Source organism: Manis javanica, chromosome 12 (assembly GCF_040802235.1).
Source record: "Manis javanica isolate MJ-LG chromosome 12, MJ_LKY, whole genome shotgun sequence".
Lineage (NCBI taxonomy): Eukaryota > Metazoa > Chordata > Mammalia > Pholidota > Manidae > Manis > Manis javanica.
The window spans coordinates 13028135-13056006 of NC_133167.1; the positions used below are offsets into that span (position 1 = coordinate 13028135).

At 39.0% G+C, this 27872-nt stretch overlaps 1 protein-coding gene across 2 annotated transcripts in view; it reads left to right on the forward strand.

Annotated features, from left to right (window-relative positions):
• The window catches only part of AP1S3 (adaptor related protein complex 1 subunit sigma 3), a 54281-nt gene extending 27057 nt beyond the window's left edge, over nucleotides 1–27224 (forward strand). Inside the window, exons 2-7 of one of the 2 annotated variants that reach the window (XR_012123493.1) lie at nucleotides 8657–8835; nucleotides 10514–10622; nucleotides 18901–19038; nucleotides 21876–21932; nucleotides 26825–26893; nucleotides 27103–27224. Coding sequence is in view for 1 of the 2 variants with exons in the window: in XM_037016398.2 (XP_036872293.1) it covers nucleotides 8657–8835; nucleotides 10514–10622; nucleotides 18901–19038; nucleotides 21876–21911 (462 nt within the window). In the remaining variant the exon portion in view is untranslated. Of the gene's footprint in view, nucleotides 1–8656; nucleotides 8836–10513; nucleotides 10623–18900; nucleotides 19039–21875; nucleotides 23872–26824; nucleotides 26894–27102 lie in introns of those variants that run through there. The other variant, XM_037016398.2, reaches the window with a different exon arrangement.
• Nucleotides 27225–27872: the final 648 nt, after the last annotated feature.

A 27872-nucleotide genomic window follows, 5' to 3' on the forward strand; every position in this document is an offset into this window, starting at 1 on the left:
CTGAAGAGGTAAGACCTTTACTCTGCAGGTGAAAGCTGAGGGGGACATGTATATTGGCTTGTTAAAACATGCAGGGTAGTCAGAATCAGCAAAAGCTTCTGTCAGTCCTTTCTCCTTAAAAATTGTATGAGGAACACTCAAATTCAGGTCATGTATGCCCTGGGGTAAAAATCAGGACAATATTAAAATGTGTTACTCCACCTGGAAGCTAGTAAACAAATGACACTTGTATCCCATGAGCTGATGACAGGTTGAAAAATAAAACTGCATTAAGTCAAATGGTAGTTCATAATGGATAGTTTAGAACAATTAATGAATTTAAGGTTTTTCCTATAAACTTTTGAGTTTAAGGTTGGGAGGGAGAGAGAATAACAGCATCCCAAAATATGTTTTTTCTTTTAAATCTGTCTTTTTATTTTCCCGAATATGTTTTTTTTTTGAGAGGGCATCTCTCATATTTATTGATCAAATGGTTGTTAACAACAATAAAATTCTGTATAGGGGACTCAATGCAGAGTCATTAATCAACCCCAAGCCTAATTCTCAACAGTCTCCAATCTTCTGAAGCATAATGAACAAGTTCTTACATAGTGAACAGTCAACCGAATATGTTTTTAACATCACTGTCGAATATAGGTACTCCACCACCTCTTATTTATTTTTTAAAATTCTTTTCAAATTTTTTAATTCAAGTTATATATATACAGAGTTTTAAAAAATCAAATAAGGCTAAATAATTTGTGAATGAGAAACAACAGCTCCTTTCCTTTCCATGTTCTTCTCCCAGAGGCAATTACTTTCAATAATTATGGCCTTTTTTTGGCATTAATGTCTATATTTCTAAATAATGTGTTTATACTGGTAGTTTTCCATTCATTTTTTTTTTTTTTACATTATCTTCCAACTTCCTGTTACATTAATGCAGCATTTACTTTTCTTCTCTTCACCTGCCTCCCTGCCCTGGCCAACCTACATGGCACTTCCTGTCCTCTGGAGGAGAATTTATAATTTTTTACCACTTCTTAGTCTTCTATGTATCTATTTTTTTTCCCCCAATACCCTAGAAGATCTTTCAGATAGTCATCAACATTTTTTCCAACTATGCATAGAAATGAAATGATCTATAGATCCTATTCCCCTCCTCTAGCCCCCACCACTTCCATCTGGAGTGGGTGCTTTCTTGGGGGGACTGTATGGGTATCCCTCTGGACCTTGCTTTCTCCGCCATTTTGCTTTGGGAGGCCTGGTGCCCTAGATAACCATAGCTAAATTCTTTCTTGTGTGGATGCCCTCATTTTTATGAGAAACGTCTTTTAGTAGCTTCCTAAGAAAGATATACTGGATGCAAAGTCCTTTTTAAAAATCTTTTTCTCTGTATTTTTAGTCTTTGGGTGAAAGCGCCAAACATGGCTTCAGACTTTCGACTTGATTGACAATGTGGTTGGATGTAGGCTTCTAGGCCCCCAGCAGCTGGGATTATCCACGAAGGGGTGGAGGCTATTTTGATTTCTGACCCACTGAGTATACGCTTTCTGTTCTCCTGCAGCCTCTTCAGTGCCTCAGTGCGCTCACGCTCTCTTTGTCTTGAGTGTTCTGAACAGTTTAAAATTCACTGTGCTGGGCACTTGATGAACCTTTCTGATCTGAAGTCTCGTCTCATTAGAACTAGGACATTTTTTGAGTTACTTATTGCTTTGAGATTTTATTCCTCTGCATTATTTCTGTTCTGCCTTTCTGGATATTGTACCTTTTGTATGGACCCTCTAACAGTCTTATCTTTTCCTTGAGTTTCCATGTATTTTTCTGTTTTGTTCCAATTTCTTAGTGAATCCTTTGACTTTGATTATCATACTCTGTAATTCTCCAGTGTGTGTGCTTGTCTCTTTTTTTGGATAGAACCCTGTTTTTGTATATTGATATGGGAACTCCATCTTCTTTTAACTCTGAGCATATTTGTGTGTGTTTGTGTGTGTGTGTGTGTGTGTGGTTTAATAGTTTGCTCCATGCTTTCTTACTGCATCCAGTGCTTTCCTTTTAGTTCTCTTACTTTTATGTTAGAGACTCTTTTCAAATACCTGGATCCTCAGCCTCTGGTCATATTTAAAAGTGGGGTGTGGAAATGCTAGCAGTCATAGTCAGGTTGCCTTAAGTACATGAGAAGGACGGCATTGCACAAATCTGAGAAGCAGATGGGGTAGCACCTTGTTGTGTGTACACAGCATCAGCAACAGCTACTGACTTCATTACAGATTCTGGGGCCAGAGGAAGCTGTACTAAGAGGTGCTGCACCTGTGCAGCTCTGCCAGGTTTCCATATCCTTGAGTAAAGCATTGGGCACATGTTACAAAATTTGTGTATGTATGTGCGTGCATGTGTGCACGCACGTGCATGTATGTGTGTTCTGTGTGTGCTCACTTAGCCGTAGTCCCCTGGAAATGCTGCAGGCGGTCATGCCAGCTATTATTGGTAGAACTTCAGCCAGTCTCCCTGTTTGCAGAACTTTATTTATCCCTTGTCTTCTAGGCCCATGGCACCCCCAAGTGTTGCTCTCAGGAATTCTCTGGGGAGATTTGGCTGGTTTTATCCTGGAATCCACCTCTTAAATCGTACCTTCCCCTCTTGTGCTGTCAGTTTTTTGCTCTTTGGTCCCCTTCCATCTCCCGAAAATCTGTTGGAATGCCTTGACTGTTATCACCTCCCTGGCCACTCTGTTAGTCTTTGAGGGTTAAGACATTTAAAAAAATTCTGCTATTGTTATTTTAGCGGCATTTTGGGAAGTAGAGGAGATAAAGACCTGTGGTTAATTCAGTGTGTTTACCTGGATATTTCTTTTGATACTTCATCACAATTATAAGCTCTTCAAAGTAAAGGATCAAATCTTATATTTTTAAATGCACATAGTAGGCACTCAGTAAACATGGGCTGAATGAGTTAATGATTTTTGTTTTAAGGTCATTCTGCAATGTACTTATTTGAGCTGCAGATAGGATTATTTCCTCTGAGATCATTTCTAGTTGATTCTTGCAATGAGGGAAGAGTTTACTGCCAGATGGGTTTTCCAACTGACACCCCTGACTGAGAAAGGCATAGTCTTCTATTTTACTTCTTCATTTAATTTGTCCACATATTAAGGAAATAGAGGTTTGAGTTCATTCCTGATTCGGGGGCACCTTTTGGTTTTTCACAAGCATACTTAGCTCTTTAGTCCCACACAGCCCCCCTCGAAGGTCAGCTTTCTCTTTACAATGCATGGTTTGCTACATGCCGAGGCCCACTCCAATTAGTTGCTCCCCACACTTGGAAAAAAGATGATATGAGTATTCTCCCTGGCACCCAGCATTCTCTAAGTGTTTAAATATTAATACTGGGCATATAGCTGTTTTTCTAGTAACATTTTCTAACTGATTAGCCTTGTGTGAAAACCTTTTTTTCCTTGCTCTTTACCTGTTGTGTATGACCTCTTCACTAGGCTCACGGGCTTCATTGTCTCCTTCCTGGTCTTCCTCCTTCCCTCCTTCTCCTCCTTTTGGCCACAAACAACAGCAACAAATGCATTTCATGCCACTACCCAGTATATATATATATGCAATTGGAACAGACATTTCTTGGAACACACGTGCTTAATACATGTGATTGCCGTGATCTGTTCTGGTCTGTTCTATTTCATTAAAAATGTGCTGCTTGTGATCTACTGAGTTTATGACAGAACCCACTGGATTGCAGCTGCCCTTGCAAACACAGTGCTCTCTGTAATGTGGATAAGCCTCAACTATAATAGGCTGACGCTTCCTCCCTCCCTTTCTTCATTTTATGGCCCCAATTAAATAGCATTGTTTTGAAATGAGAGAAAAATAATCACTAAGCCCACCCCCATCTTAACATGACATCAGTGATGATTTCTGTATATTTCTTACCTACCGGCTTTGTCCTTATGCATACGTAATTCTGTGGCCGGGAGACAGGATGTGAACCCAGCCGGTCCTGTTGCACTGTGCTCCAGGGCCTCTGCAGCAGTGCGCAGTCCCCTTGAGGGATAGTGTTATTTGTTGAAAGCATCTCTTTGATATTCACTTAGTATTTGGCCTTCTGATAGAAGGCGCCTGATTTTCATTGAACTTGCTAATATTCTTTTCATTAAGCATTTTTTCTGGTTAAAGAATCACATATGAATTTTGGAAAATCCAGGCAAGTACCAAAAAGAAAATAACATTTATAATTCTACTCTTCCAAGATAAATACTATTAAGTTTTTAGTGTATTTCCTTCATATAATTTCTATACAAGTATAATAGTTTTATATCACTGCTAAAATATTCCATGTAGTATATTATGTATTCTTTTAACTTAACTCCTTGTACCATAGGCATTCTCACTGACTAGAATCATTCAACAAATACCATCTAAAATGTTCTCTTATTATGGGCAATATTAGGTAGTTTCCAGTTTTATTTATTTAGTGTGTGTTTACTATAAAGAATTACAGTAAACATATAATGCCTGAATTTTTATCTGCATTTTAAGGCACATCTTTATGATAAATTTTGAAAGTAGATCACTAGGTCAAAAGGTATGGACACTTTGGGACTCCTGACACTGACTGCTGGGTCACTTCAGGAAGGTTGGGACTCTAGAAAAGGCTGTTGTGTTTTTAAAGATGAGAGAGACTTGGAGTTACTTAGCAGCTACAAGTAAGGAGTTTCAGAAGAGCAGGCAGAGACCAGCAGTGTCAGAATGATGATTCTGTGTTCCTCAAGAGGCAGGCAAGGGTTGAGAGCTAGAGCAGAAGATGAAGTGTTCCCTGATATGGGAAAAAGAGAAGTTGGCTGGGGGTGGGTGTGACCAAGTTTGTTCATATGGATGTACAGGTGTAAGAGGAGCTGAAGAAATCCTACAGAATGATTTTTTATCATCTTGCCTTCTATCTTCTTCTCAGAGTCAGGATGTAAGGATGGAGGTAGATCATATGAAGGCCATGGTGGTGACATGGAACAACCTATGTGGGAAATGGAATGGGGAGTTGCCTAGCAAGCTTTTACATGAAGAGGCACATGGAAAGTTTTCCATATAACACTGGAGATTCAGCTGAGCTGTACCATTCTACATTTATGCTGGTACCAGTCCTCAAAGTCCTCTGTGGTTTTTCTCAAGTGCCTGATACCTTAGTATAGAAGCAAAGATGAGAGTGGGTGGGCTGATCTGGGTGGGGAATTTGCTGAGTGGCTGCAGAGGTTAGGAAAAAGGCTGAGGAGGGGACCCTGGCAACAGTGTTGTTAAGTGATGTGCCGTGGGGTCTGGGCCACCAGACGAGGGCCTCTCCGGTGGATGGCACTGGAGGAAAGGAATAGAGGCTGTGTATTTTTATTTTCAGCTCAGATTCTAAATACAAGCTAGTCCTGAGCAGGGGTGTTCATGGGATGCCAGTGTTGGGAATAGAAAAAGGATTATGGGTACCTCTCTTCTTGGTTGTGGGTCCACCACTTGGGTTCAGGTCGGGAGCAGAGAGATTTGCAAACATTAGGAAACAAGGCTGCTTTGGAAGGCTTCGCTATTTATCTTTAACTTGAAGGAAGGTGTGAACACTGGTTCAGAGCAATGGGCGAACTAGATTGCACTGGTCTGCTTTGAGCTTCCTTCAGAGGCCTGGGGGTGCCTCTCGGGATGTGCTTCAGAAATAAAGGATTAAGAAAATTACCAAGAGTAGTTTGTGTTTTGGGACAAACCGAGTATCTTTGGCTCTGCCCACTTAGGTCAAAGATTGTTGTAGTGAACACACTAAGGACAAGGAACGCTTGGATTTACCTGACATGTTTGGATTTGGAGCATCAGCTGGGACAGAACCAGCTCCCTCAAAAGGGCTGCTGACAGAAGTGGTTCCCTCTGGGATGGCGATGGGAGATCTTGGTGAAGACGGGGCCCGAGGCCAAAGCATGTGGGCCAAATGTAAGAAGTCAACCTTGGAGATTTTATGGTTGTTTCTGGAGTTGGTGTATTTATTACCCGTCAGTCTCTCCAGTACTCCTTTCTTCTCAGCACAGTATGGTAGGGAATGTATGGGTGTTGTCTTCGGAAGTCAGATGACGTTTGTGTATGTGACATCAACTTGAATTTAAGTGGGTTCTTGGTAAGTACTGAAAAAGCTTCCGGTTGCCCTGTCGCCTTCCCTTAAGCTAATCCTAATCAAAAACAGTATTTGATTAACCTCTTGAAACATATTCAAATATGCCTTGAATGACTAAACTGATGAATTGGATAAAATTAATTGCTGGAGGTGCTGAACTCTTGTGAATCACTCTAGTTCATCCTGCCAGTTCTCTCAAGCTACAGCAGACGTCACAGACAGCAGACACCACACCGCAAGCTAGGTTCTCACTCAGAGGACTCAATCTGTCAGCCCTGCCTTTTGCAGTGCAATTATGGGATAAAGTTGAGCGTATTTGTTCCTTCTTTTGAAATTGGAATGCATTTTTATATTTTATATGCGCTTTATGGGTGTGTGTATTATGTTCCTGATCATCTTTCTCTTTGAATTCATTGTTAGAATGAAAAATCGTTCTTTGTTTATTATCCTACACTGTTGATCCATGTTTAAGAAGGCAGGCACCTGATCTTGAGGGAAGGTTGCAACATGGAACTAGAAAGTAATCCATGATTAAACTCAGAAATAGTTATAGCCTCTCACTGGAGCTTTGGACACAGATCTGAGTGCCCCAAATTAGAAGTTATATATAGCCTCTGGAGAAATCCTAGAGGAGTCACAACAATGAGGATTTTTGAGATCCGAAAATAGAGCCAGTAAGGAGAAAGTGTGAGACCAGGGTTATTTCTTCTTCAAGGAAAAGACTCAGGATATAGACTCAAAGGCTGTGAAAAGTTAGTTATTTCCAAGGAGAGCGATGTATGTGTCTGTTAATATACTTTGTGTGTTGTAAACAGATTGGTTTTTGTAAATTATAACAGAAGAGATTTAGGTCATATGGGAAGAAGATAACTTTCTGACGGGAAATGCAAAGTGAACACTAAGAAAATGTGTGGATTTCACTTCCGTAGTAAAAATCTGAGCATTCACTAGACACTGGATTGCACACACTTATTTGTCGGTGGTGGTCCAGAGCCAGGCCTTGTCAAGATCCTGACGTTTGGTTTCTATCACCATTCAATTTTGTACTTTTTGAAGGGCACCCTTATGATGACCTCTTCTTGGAAGCAAGAAGACCTTTCTAAGAGTGATTCTTAGAAAACAGTAACTGTGTCTTATTATTGGATTATTTATACTGCACTGATAGTGAAATGGGTACGTAGGAACATGCTGTGCTCTGAGCCAATATTTAAAATTCCAGACTGAGGGTGATTTTTCTTAAAGCTGTTGATAAGCTCGGCTTCTCTTCACTTGTGATATCTTGGTCCTCAAGTCTTTGTTAGAACAGATGTTTCCTTTCTAAGACAGAAGCTTATTAGGAAGACCTCAAATTCTATCGGTTGGCAGTAGGAGAAGCTCTGAGGAAAGGGCCTGGTTGGTTTTGGCCCTCAGAGATCACCACCTACTGAATTTTTATTGACTCATGCGGTGACATTCAGAGGCAAACACCTTCAAGAAAAAGAGTTGAGTATTTTATTTACAAAGAGTGTTTAAAATTTTAATTATTTTGGTTGGCAGTCTAAATTGTTCCCTCCATGACACAATTAACCTCTACAATGAGTTTTATTTAAAAAATAAAAAAAATAAAAAAAATAAGAAACCCAATAAGCCAAAACAAAAAAGACAAAATAAATCGTGATTCTAAACCTGATCTTCTTATACTGTGGGTTGAACAAGCTTGATCTCTCGTAAAATAAAGATCAGACCATCTGCAATTTCCGAAGAGCCCATCTACCATACTTCTAAGGTACCAAAGCAAATTTCTACATGTTACAGTGTCTTCCACTCAGATAAAGCTTCTAAGAATTCATTAAAATATGAGCAGTCATTTCAAAAACACACTGTGAAATTTAATTATAAATAAGATTAGATTGCTTCCTAACATAGCCAGCCCACTTTTAAAATCATTAAAAATCTATTTTGAGGACAAAGACTAACATGAGAGGATTGATCCTAAAGCTCTCAGCCAAGAAACTCATAAATGAAGAGCTTTCATTTAAGACATAGTTTGATATTGAGCAAAGGTGGTAAGAACACCCAATGGGGAAAAGACAGTCCTTTCAATAAGTGGTGTTGGGAAAACCAGCTATCTACATGCAGAAGAATGGCAATGAACCCTCATGTCACTCTATATACAAAAATCAACTCAAAGTGGGTTCAACAATTAAATGTAAGGTCTGAACCCGTAAGACTATTAGAGGAAGAATTTAAATTTAATGTTTTCTCAAGAGTTATATATTTCCTTGATATATTTTTCTCCCTATCATGTGACTCCTAAAAGGAATCATTTAAAAAATCTTATCTTTCCCCTATAATTTAAATAAGCTATGTTTGTGATGTACACTTTCTTTTCTTTCAGATGGACTGAATGTACTTTTCAGATGAGATAATTTTCATGCTAGTTAAATATTTTTTCATCTGTTCAGAATTATAATCTTCAGCAAATCTTCTCACTGAATTTCAAGTCTATGTAGCATGATTTGGTTGACCCAGTTCTGTTTTTTCTATCCTTTATTTCTAGATACATTTCATACTGCTTTTCAGTCGACAAGGGAAATTACGGCTGCAGAAATGGTACACTACTCTCCCTGACAAAGAAAGGAAAAAGATCACCCGGGAAATTGTTCAGATTATTCTTTCTCGTGGTCAGAGGACAAGCAGTTTTGTTGACTGGAAGGAGCTAAAACTTGTTTATAAAAGGTGTGAGTAACTTTGTGAGAAATGAATTTCCCATGACTGTTTTGGTTTGTTTAATTCTGAACATTTTAGATTGCAACACCAATTCTGTCATTTACTGGAATCTTTGAAGGCTGGAGCTCAGATATTTGTACCAATAGATTTACTAGAAAAGAACACTCATTTATTGAAGGCATTTCATATGCCAGGATGTATTCTAGGCACTTAATTTACATGTTGATAATTCACACAAGTGTTCAAGAAATGGCTTCAGAGCGCCTGTTTTGTTCCTAGCACTATTCTAATGGCTGTGGATACAAGAGCGACCAAGACACAAAACGTTCCTGCTCTCATGGAGCTTACTCATTTGTTATGTAAACAAAACATTTATAACAATTATAAATTAATAACAAATGCTTCGGGAAAAAATATAGCTTGATGTGATTGAGAGATGGGTAGTTCCTTTTATTGGTATTATTACCGATATTTGCAGATGAGGAACTGAAGCCACAGAGAGTATAAGAAATTAGTCCCCAGTCACAGTAATTGAGTGGCAGCTGGCAGAGCCAGGATCCAAATCTAGATCTTCCTGACTTAACAGAGTCTCTCTTTATACACGTGCTTGCCATGGCAAGACTATGCTGGTAAGGAACCTCAGTTTATGGATAAGGAAACTGAGGCCCTGAGAGGTAAAGTAATTTTGCCTGTAAGGACCCAGATAATTGATGCCTAAGCCAGGACCCCACTACAGCCCGCCTGACCATCCATTCAATATCCTTCTGCATTTCCTGAAGGAAAACATGTCTTAGAAATGGTCTTGCAAGGAGTGCTTATAAAACCTGAAGGAGAAACACAGAGATAACCTCCAGACTATATTTAATGTAGTAAATTCCCAGAAAGTGTCCGGGTAAAACTCCTTCTGCTGGGTCCAAGGTCAAAGCTTTTAGAGCTAGCATCCTGAGAGGTGCCAGCAAAGGCCCTCCATAGTGAGAATCCCAAGGACAGAAAGGCCAAGTCCAGGAAGCGCTTGCCAGCCGGAAGCTTTCCCTTACTCTCTGCCTGCTGGTTTTCTCAAACTCTGGGTTCATTTGTGATTTAAGCCATTGTATAAAGAGTAGGCTTCACTGGTTCTCTCAGTACATATTTACAGCTGCTGGGTGAGCAAGGCCGACTCAGTGCCTGCCTTTGGGAAGCCACTGATCTGGTGGAGGGGAGACAGACCATGAAATGGGCAAAGAAGAACGCTCACTCTGATGGGGGAGCACAGGAATGCATAGGGAGGAGAGAGGTTTCCTGCAGGAGGCGACATCCGAGCCAGAGCTAAAGGAGAAGCAGGAGTTGGCCACACGGATGGGGGGTGGGGGAGAGTATTTTAGGCAGAGGAAGCACACGGGAAGGGCACCCGTAGCAGGCCCAGGATGGGGGACACGTTCAGAATGACAGCACTACAGTGTGCAGGAGAGGGTGGGCACTGTGGGGCCCGGGAGCCTCGGTCAGGCGGTTGATGTTTAGAAAGGCCACTTTGCAAGCCGGGGAGGGACATAAACAGACACCCTGATTACTGGAAGTCGAAGAACTCTCTCTGCCTCAGGGTAAAATTTGGTGGAGGGCCTTTCACATAATCAGTGGAAATAATCCAGGTGGTGAAAACCGTCTTCAGGTTATTTGATATGTCATCATATTTTACTTTTTTCTCTTCAAGGTATGCTAGTTTATACTTTTGCTGTGCTGTAGAAAATCAGGACAATGAGCTCTTGACACTAGAGATTGTTCATCGTTATGTGGAGCTGCTGGACAAATACTTTGGAAATGTAAGTGTTGTTCTGGTTGATTAGAATCAGTCTGCTCATCAGTTCTGTCTGTCATCACATTCCTTCTCTCTCCCAAGTCTAAAATAGGAATTGTATTTGTACCAAGGATCAGAATACAGGGCTTTCCCCCTTCCTGTAACTCTTAGTAAAGGAAAGATCAAAAGCTTTCAGGAGCAGGGGTGTGTCTGTCTTCAGCCCACAGCCACATGAAAGACCTTTTTTTCCATGAACTAAAGTTTAATTGTGAAGGAGCCCTTGATATTTTGACTTATTCCTTATTAACGTATTCTTTATTGTTATTCTGACTTACTCCTTTTGACTTATTCTATCTTTCTTCTATTTTGACTTTTTACTAAGTTCCAAGTATTCTTTTTTTTTTTTTTTTAGCTGTTGAGCAGTTAGAGTTTATTTGAAGATTTAGAGTTGAAAGGAAGGAGAAGGTATGTAGCTCGAGAGCTTGGCTGGGCAGACCTAGAGGGGGTTGCACCCAGGGGACAATAGGGAGCCTTTTTTATATAAAGAGAGATAAATATTTGCTAAGTGAGATTGGCTTTCAAAGAGAACAGGTGGAGTCTTTGTGGCGTTTGGGCTTGTTCCACCCTCAGGTCCAGAGGGATTTTTGACTGTGTTTGGTCCCCAGTCAGAACTGTCATGGCGTGGGGAGGTGTGATTTTTTTTGTATTAAGGTATCATTGATATATAATATAATCTTATGAAGGTTTCACATGGGCAACATTGTGGTTACTACATCCTCCCCTATTATCAAGTCCCCACCACATATCCCATTGCAGCCACTGTCCATCAATGTAATAAGATGCTATAGAGTCACTACTCATCTTCTCTGTGCTACACGGCCTTCCCCATGCACCCCCCCGACATTGGTCCAAGTAGTCTTTAATATTATTTGTACATAAGAAAAAAAAAACACCAAACAAATAAATAAAACCAAACCCCCTTGTCTTTTACATTGCTCTCTGATCTCCGTGCATTTCCTGCCAAGGAACGTCGCGATCCTCAGAACGCTTTCACTTTGTAGCAGCTTGTAGCTGGGCTCCTGCCTGTACTGCTCCGAGGAAATCATAAAGCCACCATTGACCGCAGCTTCTTAAGTCTTCGCCTGCCTTAACCTCTCTGCAGGGCTGGATCCTGGCTCATCACAACTTCCTTTAATCTGCTCCTCTTCACGTAGCAGTGACACTGAGTTCTGCGGATTCTCATTCGAGGTTTGAGAATCCTTGGTTTCTGCCCTGAGCTCCCTTCCTGCCCCTGCCCTCTAACTGTCCTCCTGCTCTTTCTGCTCTCGTGTGTCTGCCTGACTTTCTCTCCTGGAATCCTTTACCGATGACCCTTCTCTTCCTCACTTCATTGATGACGTGAACTGGGCTTCTCACGGTCATCGCAGCCGGAAAGTGGCCCGAACAGAAATCATCTTCTGACAGCCTGTTCTGTCTTGCGCTTAAGTTTATTATGCCCCAGGATTCTTCAGTGCAAAAGCACAGTGTTTCTTTCTGCTTTACTCACCCTTTACTGAGACTGTCTCTGCCTATCCAAACTGGACTGAAATTCATCTCCTTTCTATTCCCACTGGTAAAAGGTTACTTGAGATTTCAATTTTGCTTTTCCTTTTAAACCTCATCTCTGGCCCTTTCTTCCTCTGGACCCACCTCTGCTTCCTTTCCTGGGACTGTCAGTTACCCTGTTCCTTGCAATGCCCTCATATGGGAGGCCATTCCCCTCCGTTACTCTCCAGCATCTATAAAAAATAAAAGTCAAACTTCCTAGCCTGGAATCTAAGCTCCCTACCACTGGCCCAGACCACTTCTCTAACCTGCATTTCTATTTTTATCTCTGCCATATGCACTACCCCAGCATCACTGAACAACCTCGTAGCATCCCTAACTTGTATAGGATTGGCTTGGTCACCAAGCTGCAAGTCTCGAGATCATGACCTCGGGCTTACGTGTTTGTTTTTTCAACACTCATAACCAGCTCTCGGCCAGATTTTAGCAAATGTTCCAGAAAAATTTCATCTAGTCCACAGGCCCAAGAAATAAACTGTTGGATTTGGAAAACGTTTTCTTCTGCGTAATCCTGTCTTTCCTGTTCCCTTGCTCACTGGAAGTTTTTATTAAGTGTTAGAGAATTTGCTTTCGGAAGAGTTTCTGTATTCTATAATGGAATGAGCAGCATTCGGAGAATTGGCTGGGGTTTTATCAGATTTGTTGTGACACTTTGCACAAGAAGTGTTCTTGAAAGGTTTTGGAAAGAATTTTCCCTCCCTCCCTTTATTCCCCTTTTTCTTCTGTAAATGATGTTAAAGACCTAAAGTGTTACTTTAGTGATTTGAGATTGTTGGCCAACACATAGAAGTAATAAGACAGCCAGACTATTTTTCTTTCTCTTTCTCTTGGTTCACCAAGTTTATTTTCATCTTTTAGAGAGAGATTTACAAATACATAATAGCGTGTTTTCAAATTTGAGATTATTCAATTTTATGCTTTCTATTATTCAAATGAATTATGACATGTCATATTTTCTTTTGAAATACACTGAAGCCTTGGCCTTTTGCAAATACCTGAAGTTTTCCTCAGGCCCATGCTTTCCCACAATCTGCCTTTTTCTCCCCATTTCTGCACTCTGGTTTGACCTGTTGTTTTCCTGTATTTATCCAACTGTGATAAAGTGAATTGAGGTTAAGTTTTGATCTCAATCTTATCTGACCAGATTTTGGATATTTTAGACCATGCTGCTTTCTTAAGGGAAGCTGAATCACCTTTAGTTAAAGTAAAAGGAGAATCAGAATGAATTCCTATTTCTCTAACATTAATTTTTCATCCTCTTCTAGCATACCTTGAGAAGCTTTGTCTTTGTCATGGACCAAAATTTAATTCACTAAAAAATTCAATGAATCTTTTATTAAGCTAAGAGCAGCTAAGAGCAATTCAAGGCTATATGCCTAGTAGGTGTTCAGTCCTTATTAATTAACTGTGATGAGCAAAACCTACCAGTACTGATTCACACTGACGTCATCTCAGGAATAATATATTTCTCTTTGGTTTTCTTTTTCTCTTGTGTTAATACCAAAGATTTCCTTGAATTCCGCCCTTATATTATCCAAGAGAAAACTTTGTAGTGAACTTCTCTTATAACACTGGAAAATATTACCTTCCTATGGACAAATAAATCAAAATCTCTGGCTACTAATTAGTGATTTTTTTTAGCACTTTTCAATTCCAAGGAGATTTACAAGGATTAACTAGTTAATTTTTCCATCTCCAGTAAGTAGCATTGACCCCAATTTATAGAGACTAAGAGAAAATGCCTCCCAGTCTCCCAGTAGATAAGGGTCTGTTTGAGGATTTAGGCGCCTGCCATGTGTTCCCATTGCAGACGGTTGTGTGGGTTTTTCCTGATACACTCAGAGGGGGCAGGTGTTGCATTTCCAGAGAGGTTTGCTCTTAGCTTACAGTTTTCTTCTGGACGGGGAGCAGTGCTCTGAGCTCTGCTGGGTCCTGGTGTCAGCTCACTAAGACTAACCAGATCCATGCTCTGGCTCATCATAGAGTTCCAATTTTAGATAAGAAAAATGACCCTCAAAAAGGACAATAGAAATATTTACTTGGCTAATCTCATGAGGCTGTTGTGAGGATCAAAGTGATAGTATATTTAACAATACTTTATGAGCTGTCAATTGCTACATATTTATGCCTTGCATTATAATTATTATTATCTATATAGTTTTATAGATTTACTGTATATAACTTGAACATTTATAATTTACTTGAGAACAGAAGCCAGTAAGGGAAGGTCCATCTTGACGGTATCCAAAAGGATTTAGTTATTGAAATGGCAGCAATAATCTCACTATATCATGAATTCTGCTGTAAGAGAAGACCTTGAAGCAGAGTTATAGTAAAGCACAAGGTGAGGAGATCAAAGAGAGTTAAATTATCATTGTTTCTGCCTTTTATAAGCTTTCTTCTGGAATACAGATACACAAGAAAATGAGGAAAAAATAAGTCATCTGTTTATTAACACAACAAGTTGTATGCTTTGCATAATTAGATGGAACATTGTTATTTGAGCATAAGGGGCACACTTGTGATGTATAGAGACAGCACCCTTAGGGTAGAATTAAAAGTTCTTGAATAATTAGGCAGTAGCTGAAGAAACCTGCATGTGGTCTAAGGTTCTCCCGAGATGTTTTCTGTTTTTACTCTCAGATACAATAATAACCCCTTGGGGCTGGGCTCCAAGAGTAACCATAGAGCAGCATTTTGGAGTTGCTGTATATGTAATAGTTGCTCATTTGTAACATCCTCTGTAATTTTCCCATAGAACTTGTACATTCATTTCCTTTTTGATCAAGAGATAGTAACTGTATATCCCAGTTGCTTGTGTATGTGTGTGTGTGTGTGTGTGTGTGTGTGTGTGTGTGTGTGTCTGGCTTTGCATATCACCTTATGTTATTCCTATCCCTTGAAACTAGGTGCTGTAAGTTAATTGCCCCTTGGCTGCTGGCTAGCCCTGCGGGTTGGGGATGGTTGCTGCTCTGAGAGTGGAAAATGAGATGTTCATAGAGAACGTGCACTAGTGTCTGTCAGGTTCAATTGCAGGATTCTGATTGCTGATTACTCCTAATGAGGCTCCCTCCACCTTTATTGGATTCCTGGTCTACACCTGCCTTGAACTCTGAAGTTCTCCAGCTCTTTCTACTGCAACTCCTGATTTCCTGCCTCTTCTGACCTCTGGTAACTGCTTACTTCTTGTGCCTTCTTTCATGTGCATGGATGTCTGATCTAGTATGCTTTCTTTTTGTTTATATTGTTTAAAATTGCCAAATAATGCATGTTTTTTTACATATCCTTCTAGACACGTGCAATTAAAAAATAGAATTGCATTATGCATATTATTCTGCAACTTTTATCTTTTTTTTTTCTTTCATTAGTCTATCTTGAAGCTCTTTCCATGTCTGTCCATGGAAACCTACTTAATTCTTTCCAACTTCTACATAGAATTCCTGTGCTATTGTGGGGGTATACCATACTTTATTTAAATAATTCTCTATGGATGGACTTGGATGGTTTCCAATTTTTATTAAAAAGGATACTGCCATAGTCTTTGTTGTACATACATATTACTGTGTCTAGTCTGAGTATAGCATAAGAATAAATTCCTTGTGGACCTATTGGGACCAATGATTGTACATTTAAACTTGATACAATTTTACAATAAAATTGATTATAATCTGACCCTTCAAAATGGCCTATACAATTTTGTAAATTCTACCAACAGTGAGTGTGGGTGCCTATTTATCCATAGTCTCACCAGCAATGGCATTCTCTCTCCTTAATTACCAGATGAACATTAATTAAGTTTGTGTTCCCTGATTACTAGTGAGACTGTACCTCTTATTAGCTGTCTATATTGGCCTTTTCCATTTCTTGCCTTGTCTTTGAATTGCTTCTTGATAGCCTTTGTGTTTTCTGCTGTGTTGTTAGGGATTTGAAAGAATTCTTTCTGTGTCATGAACACTGTTCTTTCCCCCATCATGTTTGTTGTAAATATTATCCCCACACTGTTGCTATACTTTTAATCTTATTTTTAGTACCTGGCCCACACTATACTCTGATTTCTCCTTTGCCTGGGGAGCTTGGTTCCACTGTCATTCAAATTCCTGGAATAAGAATATTTTAGAAGTAAAAGAGTTCATTAGCTGAGAACATGCCCTTTTAATGATGCCAGAGACACCGTGAGGCAGAGACAGAGTGACAGACAGCCTGGGAGGGGAAGGAGGGAGGTAGATGTAGATATACATGCCCACTTGTTGATTTGATGTGATTTTCTAATGAATGACAAAACCATAACCTTTCCAGGTGAGTTAGAGGAGTTTTTCTGAGCTGACCATTTATTTTAGTGGTATTGTATTCATTTGTTCTTATGCTTCTAGATTCAATTGGATCTGTCAACATAAATCATTTTCCTTGTGGAGTCTGCAAGTTTACTGACCTAAATCCTAAATATATGAAGCAATTTGCTAAAATATTGACATCCATTTTATGTAATGTCATAGCATTCAGTAGGCTCAGAGAATTGTTGATCTAGGAAGCCATTAATCCCCAGAATCATAGAAACAAGGCCTATGTGGGGGCTGACTCCTTTATTTATCCTGCAAACACTTATTGCATCCTACTATATGCCAGATACCAGGGATGTGAGGAGACTAAGACAAGGTCTGTGCCTGAGCTCACATCACTGGGAGAGTGACTGATAAGTATGCATACCAGTGTCCTCAGGATGTAAGAGGGGACACAAAGGAAGTGGTGTGAAATGTGAATGGGGGAAGAGAGAATACAGGGAATCATTGTGCCCCTAACTTTTGAGCTTGGCCTTGAAAAATGAGCTTGATTTTGCTAGCAGAATAAAGGAAAGGACACTGGGGGACATCCCAGGAATTTGTGGAATGTGCAAAAGGCAAAGGCATGAAAGAACACAGTAGTAGGTGGAGGGTGTGGCCTTCACTCACATGGGGCCTGGGCTGATCCAGGGAGCCAGGGGCGGGGCCCAGGCTCCATGGTATTTGCCGTCCTGTTTGTTGAGGGTTTAAAACTTTGTCCTGAACATAAAACCTTACACAGGAGAGGAACAAGTTCAGCATTTTAGCAAAGTGTGAGTGGCTGTGGCCTTGGATGGAGATAGACACCGCCTATTAGGTCATTGCAGTGGCCCAGAGAGGCCTGAGCAGTGGCAGTGAAAATGCTCTGAGAGTGGTTAGGGGTTTATTTACCTGATGGAATCAGTAGGAATTGGTGACCGAGTTGGGATAAGACCAAGGGAGGAGGGGGAATGAAGGGGAAGGGGAAAGTAAGTTGAACTGTAGACTGTATTCAGTTGAGCCACTAAGTAGAGGTTGCAGCTACCAGGCAAAATAGGGACTGAAGGGAAAGGAGTACCCTTAACTTCAGTTGGGACAGTGACTTGGATCAAGGAATATCTAAGCAGAGATGTCTGGTTAGCAGGTAAAAATATTGGACTAATGCTCCAGCAGATGAGGGATAGACATCTAAGCTTGTTAAAACACTTACATGCTAGACACAGCTGTTGGGAGTCAATGAGATTGTCTAGGAGAATATGTATATTGCAAAAAGAAGAGGCTATCAAGAGAAAGACCAATATTTGGAAAGATGGCAGATCACTGGAATGCAAGCAACATGGAGCAGAAATGTTTGTGTTGCTGAATCGTATGTCCCAAGCACTCCATAAATACTTCTTAACTGGATGCAAAGTAGAAGGGACATAAAATCATCTAAGGAATCTGAGAAGGAATCACAGGGATGGGGGAAGACAGGCACTGAGTGGTATTGCCAAAGTCAGGAAGAAAGGGAGAGAAGATCTTCAAGAGGTTGGTGAAGAGTATCCAGTGCTGCTGAGGGGGGTAAGGGTGGATGAGGACTGCCAGCTTTCAATGAGCAGACCTTCCAGAGGGTATGGAAAGAGGAAATTGAGTGTCAGTGAGCTGAGGAGGAAGTGACAAGGGAACAGCACAGTGCCTGAGTGGCTGTTTGGGTGAAGCCCTGGAAACGAGCCTCGTTTGGGTGCTCTTGCCCCTGGATACACTTAAACACCAAAATCCACCGGCCTCTGCCTTGGTCTGTAACAGTGGCGCTCTACACATGGTCTCCAGGCCAGATCATCAACATCACCTGGGAACTCATTAGACGTTCACACCCTCTGGCCTTACCCAGACCCACTGGACCAGAAACCCTCGGGTTGGGTCCAGCAGTATGCACTCTGCAGAGCCTTCGGGATGATTCTGATATACTCTAACATTTGAGAACCACTGTCCTGTCACATAATTTTGAGAAAAGTCAGCGCAGTGGAAGAGTGAGCTTCTGAGAGTCCTAAAGCTAGATGTGCAGACCAGTGGAGGGGAGAAAGGAAATGCGGCCCGCGTGTCTGAAATGCAATGTGGAGCTCAGCTTTCCCTGTGCAGATGGAAATAGGAACCAGAGTTGCCTCCTTCTACTGAGCCTCAAATTTCTTGTTGTGACATAAAAGAATGTTATCTAAGCATATCTCTGCTCTCATAGAATGTGGTTTTACTTTTATTCAAGGCCTGAAATTCCCTAGTTCTATTTTTCTGTCCTTAAAATGCCATCTGATATTTGTACCTTTGGTGTGCCACATGAGTGTAACCATGCAAAAAGCTCGAGACACTGGCACATGTTTCTCTGACACTCCTGCAAGTTTAGCAAAACATTTGCTTTTGCCCTACCAGGTCTGCGAGCTGGATATTATCTTTAATTTTGAAAAGGCTTATTTTATCCTTGATGAGTTTATAATTGGTGGAGAAATTCAAGAAACATCCAAGAAATCTGCTGTCAAAGCCATTGAAGATTCTGATATGTTACAGGAGGTCAGTACAGTTTCTCATGCTGTGGTTAAAGATGGTGGTGGTGATGGTGGTGGTGGTGGCGGTGGTGGCAGTGGCGGCAGTGGCGGTGACACTGGTGGGGTTGGTGGTGGTGATGGTGGTAAATATAAGCCAACACTTATTAAGTGCTTACTCTGTGCTGGGTTCAGTTTCTAAGCAACTTACACATATTAACTTATTTAATTACCAGAATAACTTTTACCCTCATTTTAAAGATGAATAAACTGAGACACAGGTTAAGCGGCCTTGCTTAGCATCACGCAGCTAGGTAGGTGTGCAATAGAGATTTGAACACACATGGTTGGGCTCCAGAGTCTTTGTTCTTCATGTTTGCTGATCTGTTTAGTGAAGGTACCTCACTGTCAAAAAGATGTCAAAAGTTTGGTGCTATTCTTTTCAAGAAATATGAGAGGCATAAAAAGACTGATTGAAATCTCTGTGCTACCCTGGAGAAAGAGAAGAGCAGGACATTGTTATTTCATTTGCCAGGGTTATTAGAGCTTTACTGACTACAGCATTTATCATTTTAATTAAAATTTCTTATACCTCCTGGGGGGGCCGGGGGCTTTATGCACGCTCCTGTTTGCATAAATGGGAATACCATGGCTTGCATGCCATCGAGTAAATGGGCCCTGAAGCATCTATGTGGCACACTCCTGACTCTGCGATACTTACATAAAATACATTGGGACTTTTAGAAGCAGCTCAGATTTGCATTGTATGTACTATGGGAACTTACCTACATGAGGCCCTTCAGTCCTCCCAAGGACACTGTGAGATAGAAAGCATTTTCCCCCACTGACCTTTGCACTCCCTGAAGAGATGATCTGACTTGCCAGCTCAAGCATGCATCTAAGAGTCTGACTTCTGCTACAGCTCTGCTACCCCTGGGCATTTCTTCCTACAGTATCATTCGGCCTTTCCATTTTCCTGTTTTCATAAAAGCATTTCAAGAGATTACAGAAGACTCTGAAGTATCTTTTAAAAATTAGCCTTAAAACTTCTTCCTGCTGTTTGGAAATAAGAGACCATCAGGCATGATTTCCAAGCAACTGTTTTGGCACATCTGAGAGCTGATTACTCGCTCCTGCCCATCTAGGGAACCCTCCTCAGGTGAACAGATGCTGAGAAAGGTGTGAGGGGTGCCCATCAGTGCCTACATGTCCCTAGTAGGAAGCTGATCCATTTATTACCAGAGGTGTTCTCACCTCAAAACATGCATTCAAACTTGCTGAGGTTTACTCAGCTCTCTCCAAATGCCACAGGAAGGGAATTTTACAAGGTACTTGAGAAATCAGTGGTTTGGAAATTCCATAAAATAACATTTCTTAAATTATGCCAAGTTTTTTTTTATAATTCTATCCTCAGGGGAATCTCCTTATAGGAGATAGAGACTTTTTAGCAGGGTCTTTGGCATTTCAGTAATTAAAGTTCCTTGAATTAGGGTCAAGACATGCCTGGGTTATTTTGCATTCCACCCACTTTGTGAGAAATAGTGTTTTGAAGAGCTTGCAGTGTATCTGGTGCTTCTAGTTCTTTTTAAATCTGGGAAGCAGATATTTTGAGAGAGAGCCCTTTCACAATAAAACACAATGGGTAGTTCCTGTCCCTGGTGATTGAGTGGAAGGTCTTAATGGGCAGGTCTCAGGGGACCTTCCGTTTAGCACCTGTGTCCCCCTAGTGAACAGGCAATGTCATGACTACCTTCTAAATCTCTTGCTGAATTAACACCTGCCACACAGAGATGGGTTCCCTTGGGCTCTGGTACTTCAGCTAATTCAATGAACATTTGGGAAGCTAGTTTAAAAGTTGACTTTGTATATCTGATCTGCTTTGTATATTCAGCCAGAAAAGTTTAGAATGAATGAATATTAAGTGCATGGAGAAAAAAAATACTACTCTCTTTTTTTTCCTGTCCTTTAACCCTAAGCATATATTTGTAGCACTAAAGGTTATGGGAGGCCTTTGTAATGTTGCTTTCACTTTTAGTCCCTGTATCTTTCCCCTGATCCTTACCTAATAAAAGTTTCTTAGACTACAATGTCTATCCTTCCATATTTAATAAGAAAATACATAGTCATAAATCTCTGAATGCTCAAAGCTTATTCTGAGTGTACTGGGTCTAGACATTAATAATATGGAAATAAAGAAACAGTTTAATTGGCTGGGCATGACTTTAGGGGGTACCTTATTTTGAGGGGAACAACTAAGGCCTATATGGACAATAGTGCAAAGGGATTAGAAGGAAAAAGAAACTGAATGGGAAAGACAGTGATTGATCATTAACTGGTGAGGTTGCAATTCCTGGAATCACCAGTGGGGGCAACAAATGAAAATTTGACTACAGAATAAGAAAGCAAGTTAAGAAGGAAGATCACGTGGTCCTTCATTAGCCCAAGCAATAAGAAACCTTGATTGTATTCGTGTGGATGCATGAGAAATGGCTAAGTATACCCCAGCACCGTCACCCTTAAAAGCACAAACCATGTTAACAGCTAAGCCAAACTATAATGCAATGACAAGCTGTAGCATGCATAGTACCTGCTGCATTTCTCTTATCAGACATTTATTTTATGGTCAAGCTTAGCTTTTTCTCTGTTGAAAGTTATTGAGTTCCAGCCATATGGATGTGCATACAAATTATACTGAAACTTTGAACCACTGTTCTTGAATAGAATGCAAAGACATATGCCCATACATATTTTCAAAACTTCTTTCAGACTTCAAATAATGGCTAAATAAATAAATAAACATGAGAAAGGGTTCACAGTCTGCTAAAGGATAAGGGAAAATCGTTCTGATTTGTTCTTCCCTTTCAGACAATGGAAGAATACATGAATAAGCCTGCGTTTTAACTACCCATCTACTTGAAGACAGTGAGTGCTGCATGTTGTGAATCTGTAAATAAGCAATGCCTCGCCTCTGGCTATTGACAGAGCCTCTGGAACCATGCCAAAAATAAGTTAAAAGGGATTCTGTTAACTAGCAAAAATGAATGTTCTTTAACATACTATATTTATCATTATTACATGTCTGTATTATACTGTATATGACTAATTGTAGCTCTGGATGTTAAAACAATTGCATCATAACTCAATAGACAATGGTTGCAATGTTTTAACTCCATGTAATTTTTTTCAAGCTAATTTAAATAAATTTGTTGTAATATGTTCTGTTGCATTTGATCCTCTACTGACAGGCTGAAATTTGTATTGTAATCATGATTTTGAATGTAAAATATATCTTGTATCAATAATACTTTTCTAAATGCTTAGCTTTCTAAATTGTATAATAATTCAAAACTGTGTTAATAGTTCAGAATTCATACATAATGCTAGATATTTTTGACACACATAAGACTGTAATTCCAGCCCAGATACAATGTATCTGATTTTAATATCCTGAATTCATTTGTTTTTTCAGGATTGGAATTAAGAAGATAACCAAAGATTGTGTAGGACTTGTGTGTTTTTGATGCCTTGGCAGCTGTTATCTAGGCTGAGGTTTTAATTTTACCTTTTTAATTGAATATAAGGGCATTTCAGTAAGGCTGTGTTTTCTACATACTCAGTGTATTTATTAAGGTTATGAGATATCTGGAGATGCAGTGTCTGTGACTTCCCTTAGTATAATAACAGCAGATGAAGATGAATAGCCATAGCAGTAATTACTACTACTACTATTTTAATAATTTTTTATGTTTCAAGCACTCCTAGTTGCTTGATTTTGTTTCAAATATATTTTAAAATTTATCTAATATATTTTGAAGGCATTTTTTATTAGGCTAACTTAGAGCATTTGCTGTTTTTGCAGCCTATATGGTCTTTCATTCCCCAAAGAAAATATTTGCTGGCTGACCATTATTATTATGAACATGCTGCATTCCTGCTCCTGGAATGAAAGTTCTATATAATTGGGGAGTAAGTCAGGCATTATAGGAAATAGCTCCTAGGGAGATACAATGAATTCTCTTGGGGCCCCAACCTTGGAGCCCCGCTTTTGATGTCTTAACTGTGCATTTTCAATGTTAGTTTTGAGATTCAGTGTCATTCATATTGGAGTGATTGGGGACCCTCTGGTGCTCTTCCTAAGAGATGAGTGTATTTGCTATTTCATTCTCTAGGTGGGCTTTTGAGAACATTAGGGGAAAATGTCCTTTCTGATTAATCTTGCCAGATACATTTAGGGAAGAAAGGCAAGGGCAGAAGAGAAGGAAAAATTGACCAATTCCTCAGTAGAACCATTACTGAAAGGAAATAACTCATATTAATATATAAAATAATTATTGGTCTTTTAATATCTAGTATTTCCTCAAATTATAGAATTACAGTGATGGCATCAGATTGAAGTTTAGCTGTCATTTTGATGACTTTAAGTCTTCAGGTTTAGGTTTGATTATTTTTGTTGATAATATGGTGAGACTCTATTTAAAACAAAAGTTTTGTGAAGTTGAGCTTTACATATATCACCAGTTTTTCTGGTTCATTTGAAGTTTTCCGCTGTATTTGGTTGAAGGTATTTCTTGAACCTCATTCAGATGTACCCTGTCTTGGGGAATTCTGTGATAGACACTGTCCAGCTCCAGACAGAGTTTCTCAGACTTCACGTCAGCATCACGCATAGAAAATGAACATAATCCTATATAGCATCTGGGATAAATTCTAGGGATCGGAGGGACATTTTATGTGAGCCTTGGTGAAAATAATCATTATATTTTCTTCATATATAGTTACAATAAAACTACCAGGTGAACGAAAAATAATAAATATTAAATTTGTATAAAACTTCCAAATAAAATGCTTTTAAATTTTTTAATGACGAAGTGGAGTGTGCTTTTATGAGTATAATTTGTAAAAATAAAATTTTGTGCTTGAAATTCTACCCATAATTCCCAGTGAAGTCCCTTTAATATGACCTCTTCATTTTCTTGGCATTTACTGTCCAGGAGCAGTTTCACAAGCAGGTGACAACAGATGAAAGAAGAATACATACTGCTTTGCTCCCATTGACTTCCTTTTCACCAGTCACCCACATTTTGATAATCTGATCTCTGCATGTAGTTAATGATACAGTCATTCTTTAGACCTAGTAATTTTTTTCTTTCATTAACAAATGTTAAGTTGACATTTATTGTGATAAAGCAAATTAATTTTAATTCACTCAAACTTTTTTCCGTATCTTAAAAAAGTATCTAGATGTCTCCTAAAATGATAAAAATTTTTCATCAAACATATGCAGATGTTGTTCTTCTAACCCTAATAATTCTTCTTTAGGATTCCTATTGTGATACCTATGAAACATCACTAATGAACTGTGTTTCACTTTACTTTTCTAAGGTTTCATCAATAAAGTTTATTGGTAAATGTTATACTTTTTCACATGGTCCCTGAAATTTTGGATTAGCTTCAGTCAGATGCTCTGGAATGTAAGGAAATCAAGCCAATGACTATTTTTCAATAATTTGCAAAGGGAGGGTCATTAGAATTTTTTTTCAATTCTTATTTTTACTCTTGCCAACTCTTGAAAAAACTGCCTTTAGACAGAGTATACCGTTGAATACTTTGGTATTCAACAATAATAATATATTTTGTCACATAAAGCTAAAACCATAAAGGACTGTAACATTCACATTTTATAGTACTATTTAATATGGAACTCAGGGTTACAGATGTACTTTGACATTTGATAATTTTTTATGAATAAACACACCTCTTAACTGAACCTCAGGGTTTTCTCTTTACATCTGTTCCATCAGTACATAATTTATGTCGTGTTTCCATCATAACTTAATTTGTATCAAAGTGTTCATTTGTTATTTTGTTAACTGGTTTGTTTTCTTACAGAATAATGTTCTAAGCATTTCTCTTCAGAGCTTAATGGCATAGTTCTTAAGGGTAGATTAATCTGAGATGATACATTCATGATATAATTATCTTCTAGATTAGAATCATTTCCATATTTTTGACATGTCCTCTATTTATTTACCAAGAGTATTATTCAAAATTGGCACTTTCTTTTGCTTTGGGAAGTGTTAAGTTTCCATGGAAGCTGGTGAAATGAGCAGTTCTGTAATTGTGTGAGTTACGTAGGCTTCTGTTATTGTCAGCATAACCTTATAAGTAGCTTTATGAGCTACACTTGGTAGTGTTATAATTTATAAGATAACCTTGCTTCTTACCTTGTACTTCAACATGTTTAAAATATTAGTTAATCTTGTGTGTTGCCAGCATAATTTACTTGGTAATATTTTGAAGTAAATAAGAAGAAAAGGAAAAATTATGAAGATAGTTGGTTCCAAGTGTGAGATAATTCTCATACTGCTTCAGTAGTGATTTAAGCTTCTATTAAAAAATTAAAAAATGCTCCTGTTTTTTTGGAGGAGGAGAAATCTGTTGAATTTATGAAGCCTCCAATTTCAATAAAAGTTTTCCATTATGTTGGAAAAATACCTGTAAAATGTAAGATTATATAGATATAAAGAATAAAGGACTAATAGACTTGCAGGGGTTTGTGGTCAGGAATTAAGTTTAAGGTCATTTGCATTTTAAAGAATGGTATAAAACTAAATTGAAAAAAAGTATAATAAAAGCATAACTGAAAATTTAGTCCAAATGAAAGTATTCAAATATTAACCTTGACTTAATAAAATAATAAACTTCTCAAAAAGTCTTAAAATATTAGTATTATTTTCATTTACAAGGGAGTAAATATACTTTGGAGAAACTAATGAGTTGATTAAATTATGTTTTTCTGTTTTTAGAAATAAACATCTTTGTTTTTCTGGAAATAAACCTTCAATGATTTTTATCAAAAGTCAGACCTTGGCTAATTATAACATTAAAAGCCAAATTGAAACAATTGATGGATGAATATAATAAGAAAAAACCAATAAAATCAGTTCTGTTCTACATGGAATACCTAATCTCATAGCATAAGAGTAATAGTTGTAAAGAAAGCAATTTGTAATACTTTCTCTATTAGTTGAAAACTCTTTAAAATAGAAAAGCACAGAGAAGACTGAGTTAGAAGAAAATTTAAATCTTTTGCATACACAGAACCTCAGGAATGATAAATCATAAAGTAAACATCAGGCTAACTTATTATTTAGGAAGTGCTACATATGTAGACACTTTTATTCAAGACCTCTCTGCCCTTTTTCAGTGGATCTACATTTAAAATCTATGAGTCAAAATACACAATTTAGTTATTTTTCTGAGGCAGCTATCCAAATACTATTCAAATATAATTTAAACTCTTGTGAACTTTTGAATTGGTGGAAAATAATAGCTTAAGAATGTTTTCTTTTTTTTAAGTCCCTAAGATTTTCAGCCATCAATCTCTCAGAGCAAACAAGTGGACTCAATGGTTGGGAACATAACTCACTGTTGGGATGTTCTGAGCCATAAGACTAATTATCATATTTGTGTGCAGAGCATTGAAATGGACTAGGAACTGAGGACCTCGGTGCAGGTCCTGGATGTACCACTGAGAAGGCTCATGAACTTGCTCTTTGGAATGGATGGAATGTTAGGGTCAGATGGGATCATGGAAGTGAGCCAGTCTAAACCACTCATACAGAAGAGGAAAGACTAGTGAATATTTTAACCTGTATGCTTTGATCAGGTCTCAATGCCAATCATTTGTTTAATTAAACCTTGTCTTGATCAAAGTATTTGATCATGAATACTCATGAAAGTATTTGATGAGCTTGTTTTCCTGACATAACCTATGAGCTAGTAACATTCAGGCGTGTTTTTGACCCTTTCAGGGATTCAGATGAAGTATATAAGTGTACTACTCTGTTAGAGGAGCAGAGAGAAAAACTCCTGGAATGCAGGTAAAAGGTGAATTACCAAATTTGTGTTGAATTTTGGGGATGGAATTTCTCATATGTTTCTGAGGGAAGGAGAGAGGACAAGTATATATATTTTTGGTGGTATTGAGTAAAAGAGACTAATCTGGAAAAGTCCTTATATTTTGTGACTGTTTTCTGTATTTGGCTAAGACTTACCATTTCAACCTTGTTTGTACCTAACTATGAAATAGGACCTTCGTGTTTGGTTCTGAGCTGAGGAGCCAGTGCTGGATGAAACCAGACACCACTTGAAAATGAGGCAGATACCAGCTGTTCACTTACCAGATCACTTCCTGTTACCTCCTTGGCATAACAGCCAGGCTTCATTTCCGGGCCTCTCTTGCAGGGTGGTTCATCCATGGGGTAAGTATGGCCAGTGGAATGTGGGTTGAAATAACATTGGCCCAACTGCAGGTCTGACTCATAAAACATGCCCCCATGTGACCCTTCATTCTCTGTCTTTCCCTGTTTACAACTGAAGGAAAATACCCTAGCATTTGGAGAATGCAGAGCCAGGGGACAGGTACCTAAAAAAGGCTGTGAGGAAAGCCAATCAAATAGGAACAGCCATGGTGAACTTTTAACATGTGACAGAAATAAACCTCCATTGTGTTAAGCCACTGAAGGCCTGGGGTTTGTTACAGCAGCGAGCCTACCCTAATACATGGAACAATTGTGGACTACCATCAGCAGAATTAGGTTATGTGTAATCAAGCTCATTTTCAAAGAATGACAAAATAGAGCGCCCTTTAGAGCCAACACAAGCAACTAATGAGAAGGTGGATAATAAATCTAATTGGGAAGTTAGGCTGCTGAGAAGTAGAAAGATTATGTTACCATCCACACATCATGTCCATTTTGTGGAGCTACAGATTGGGTCCTGCAGGCTCCCCTGAGTCTGCATAAAGTTTCGTTTGGTGCTCACTGTATAAAAATATTGTATCAATGGTAAGAACTGGTC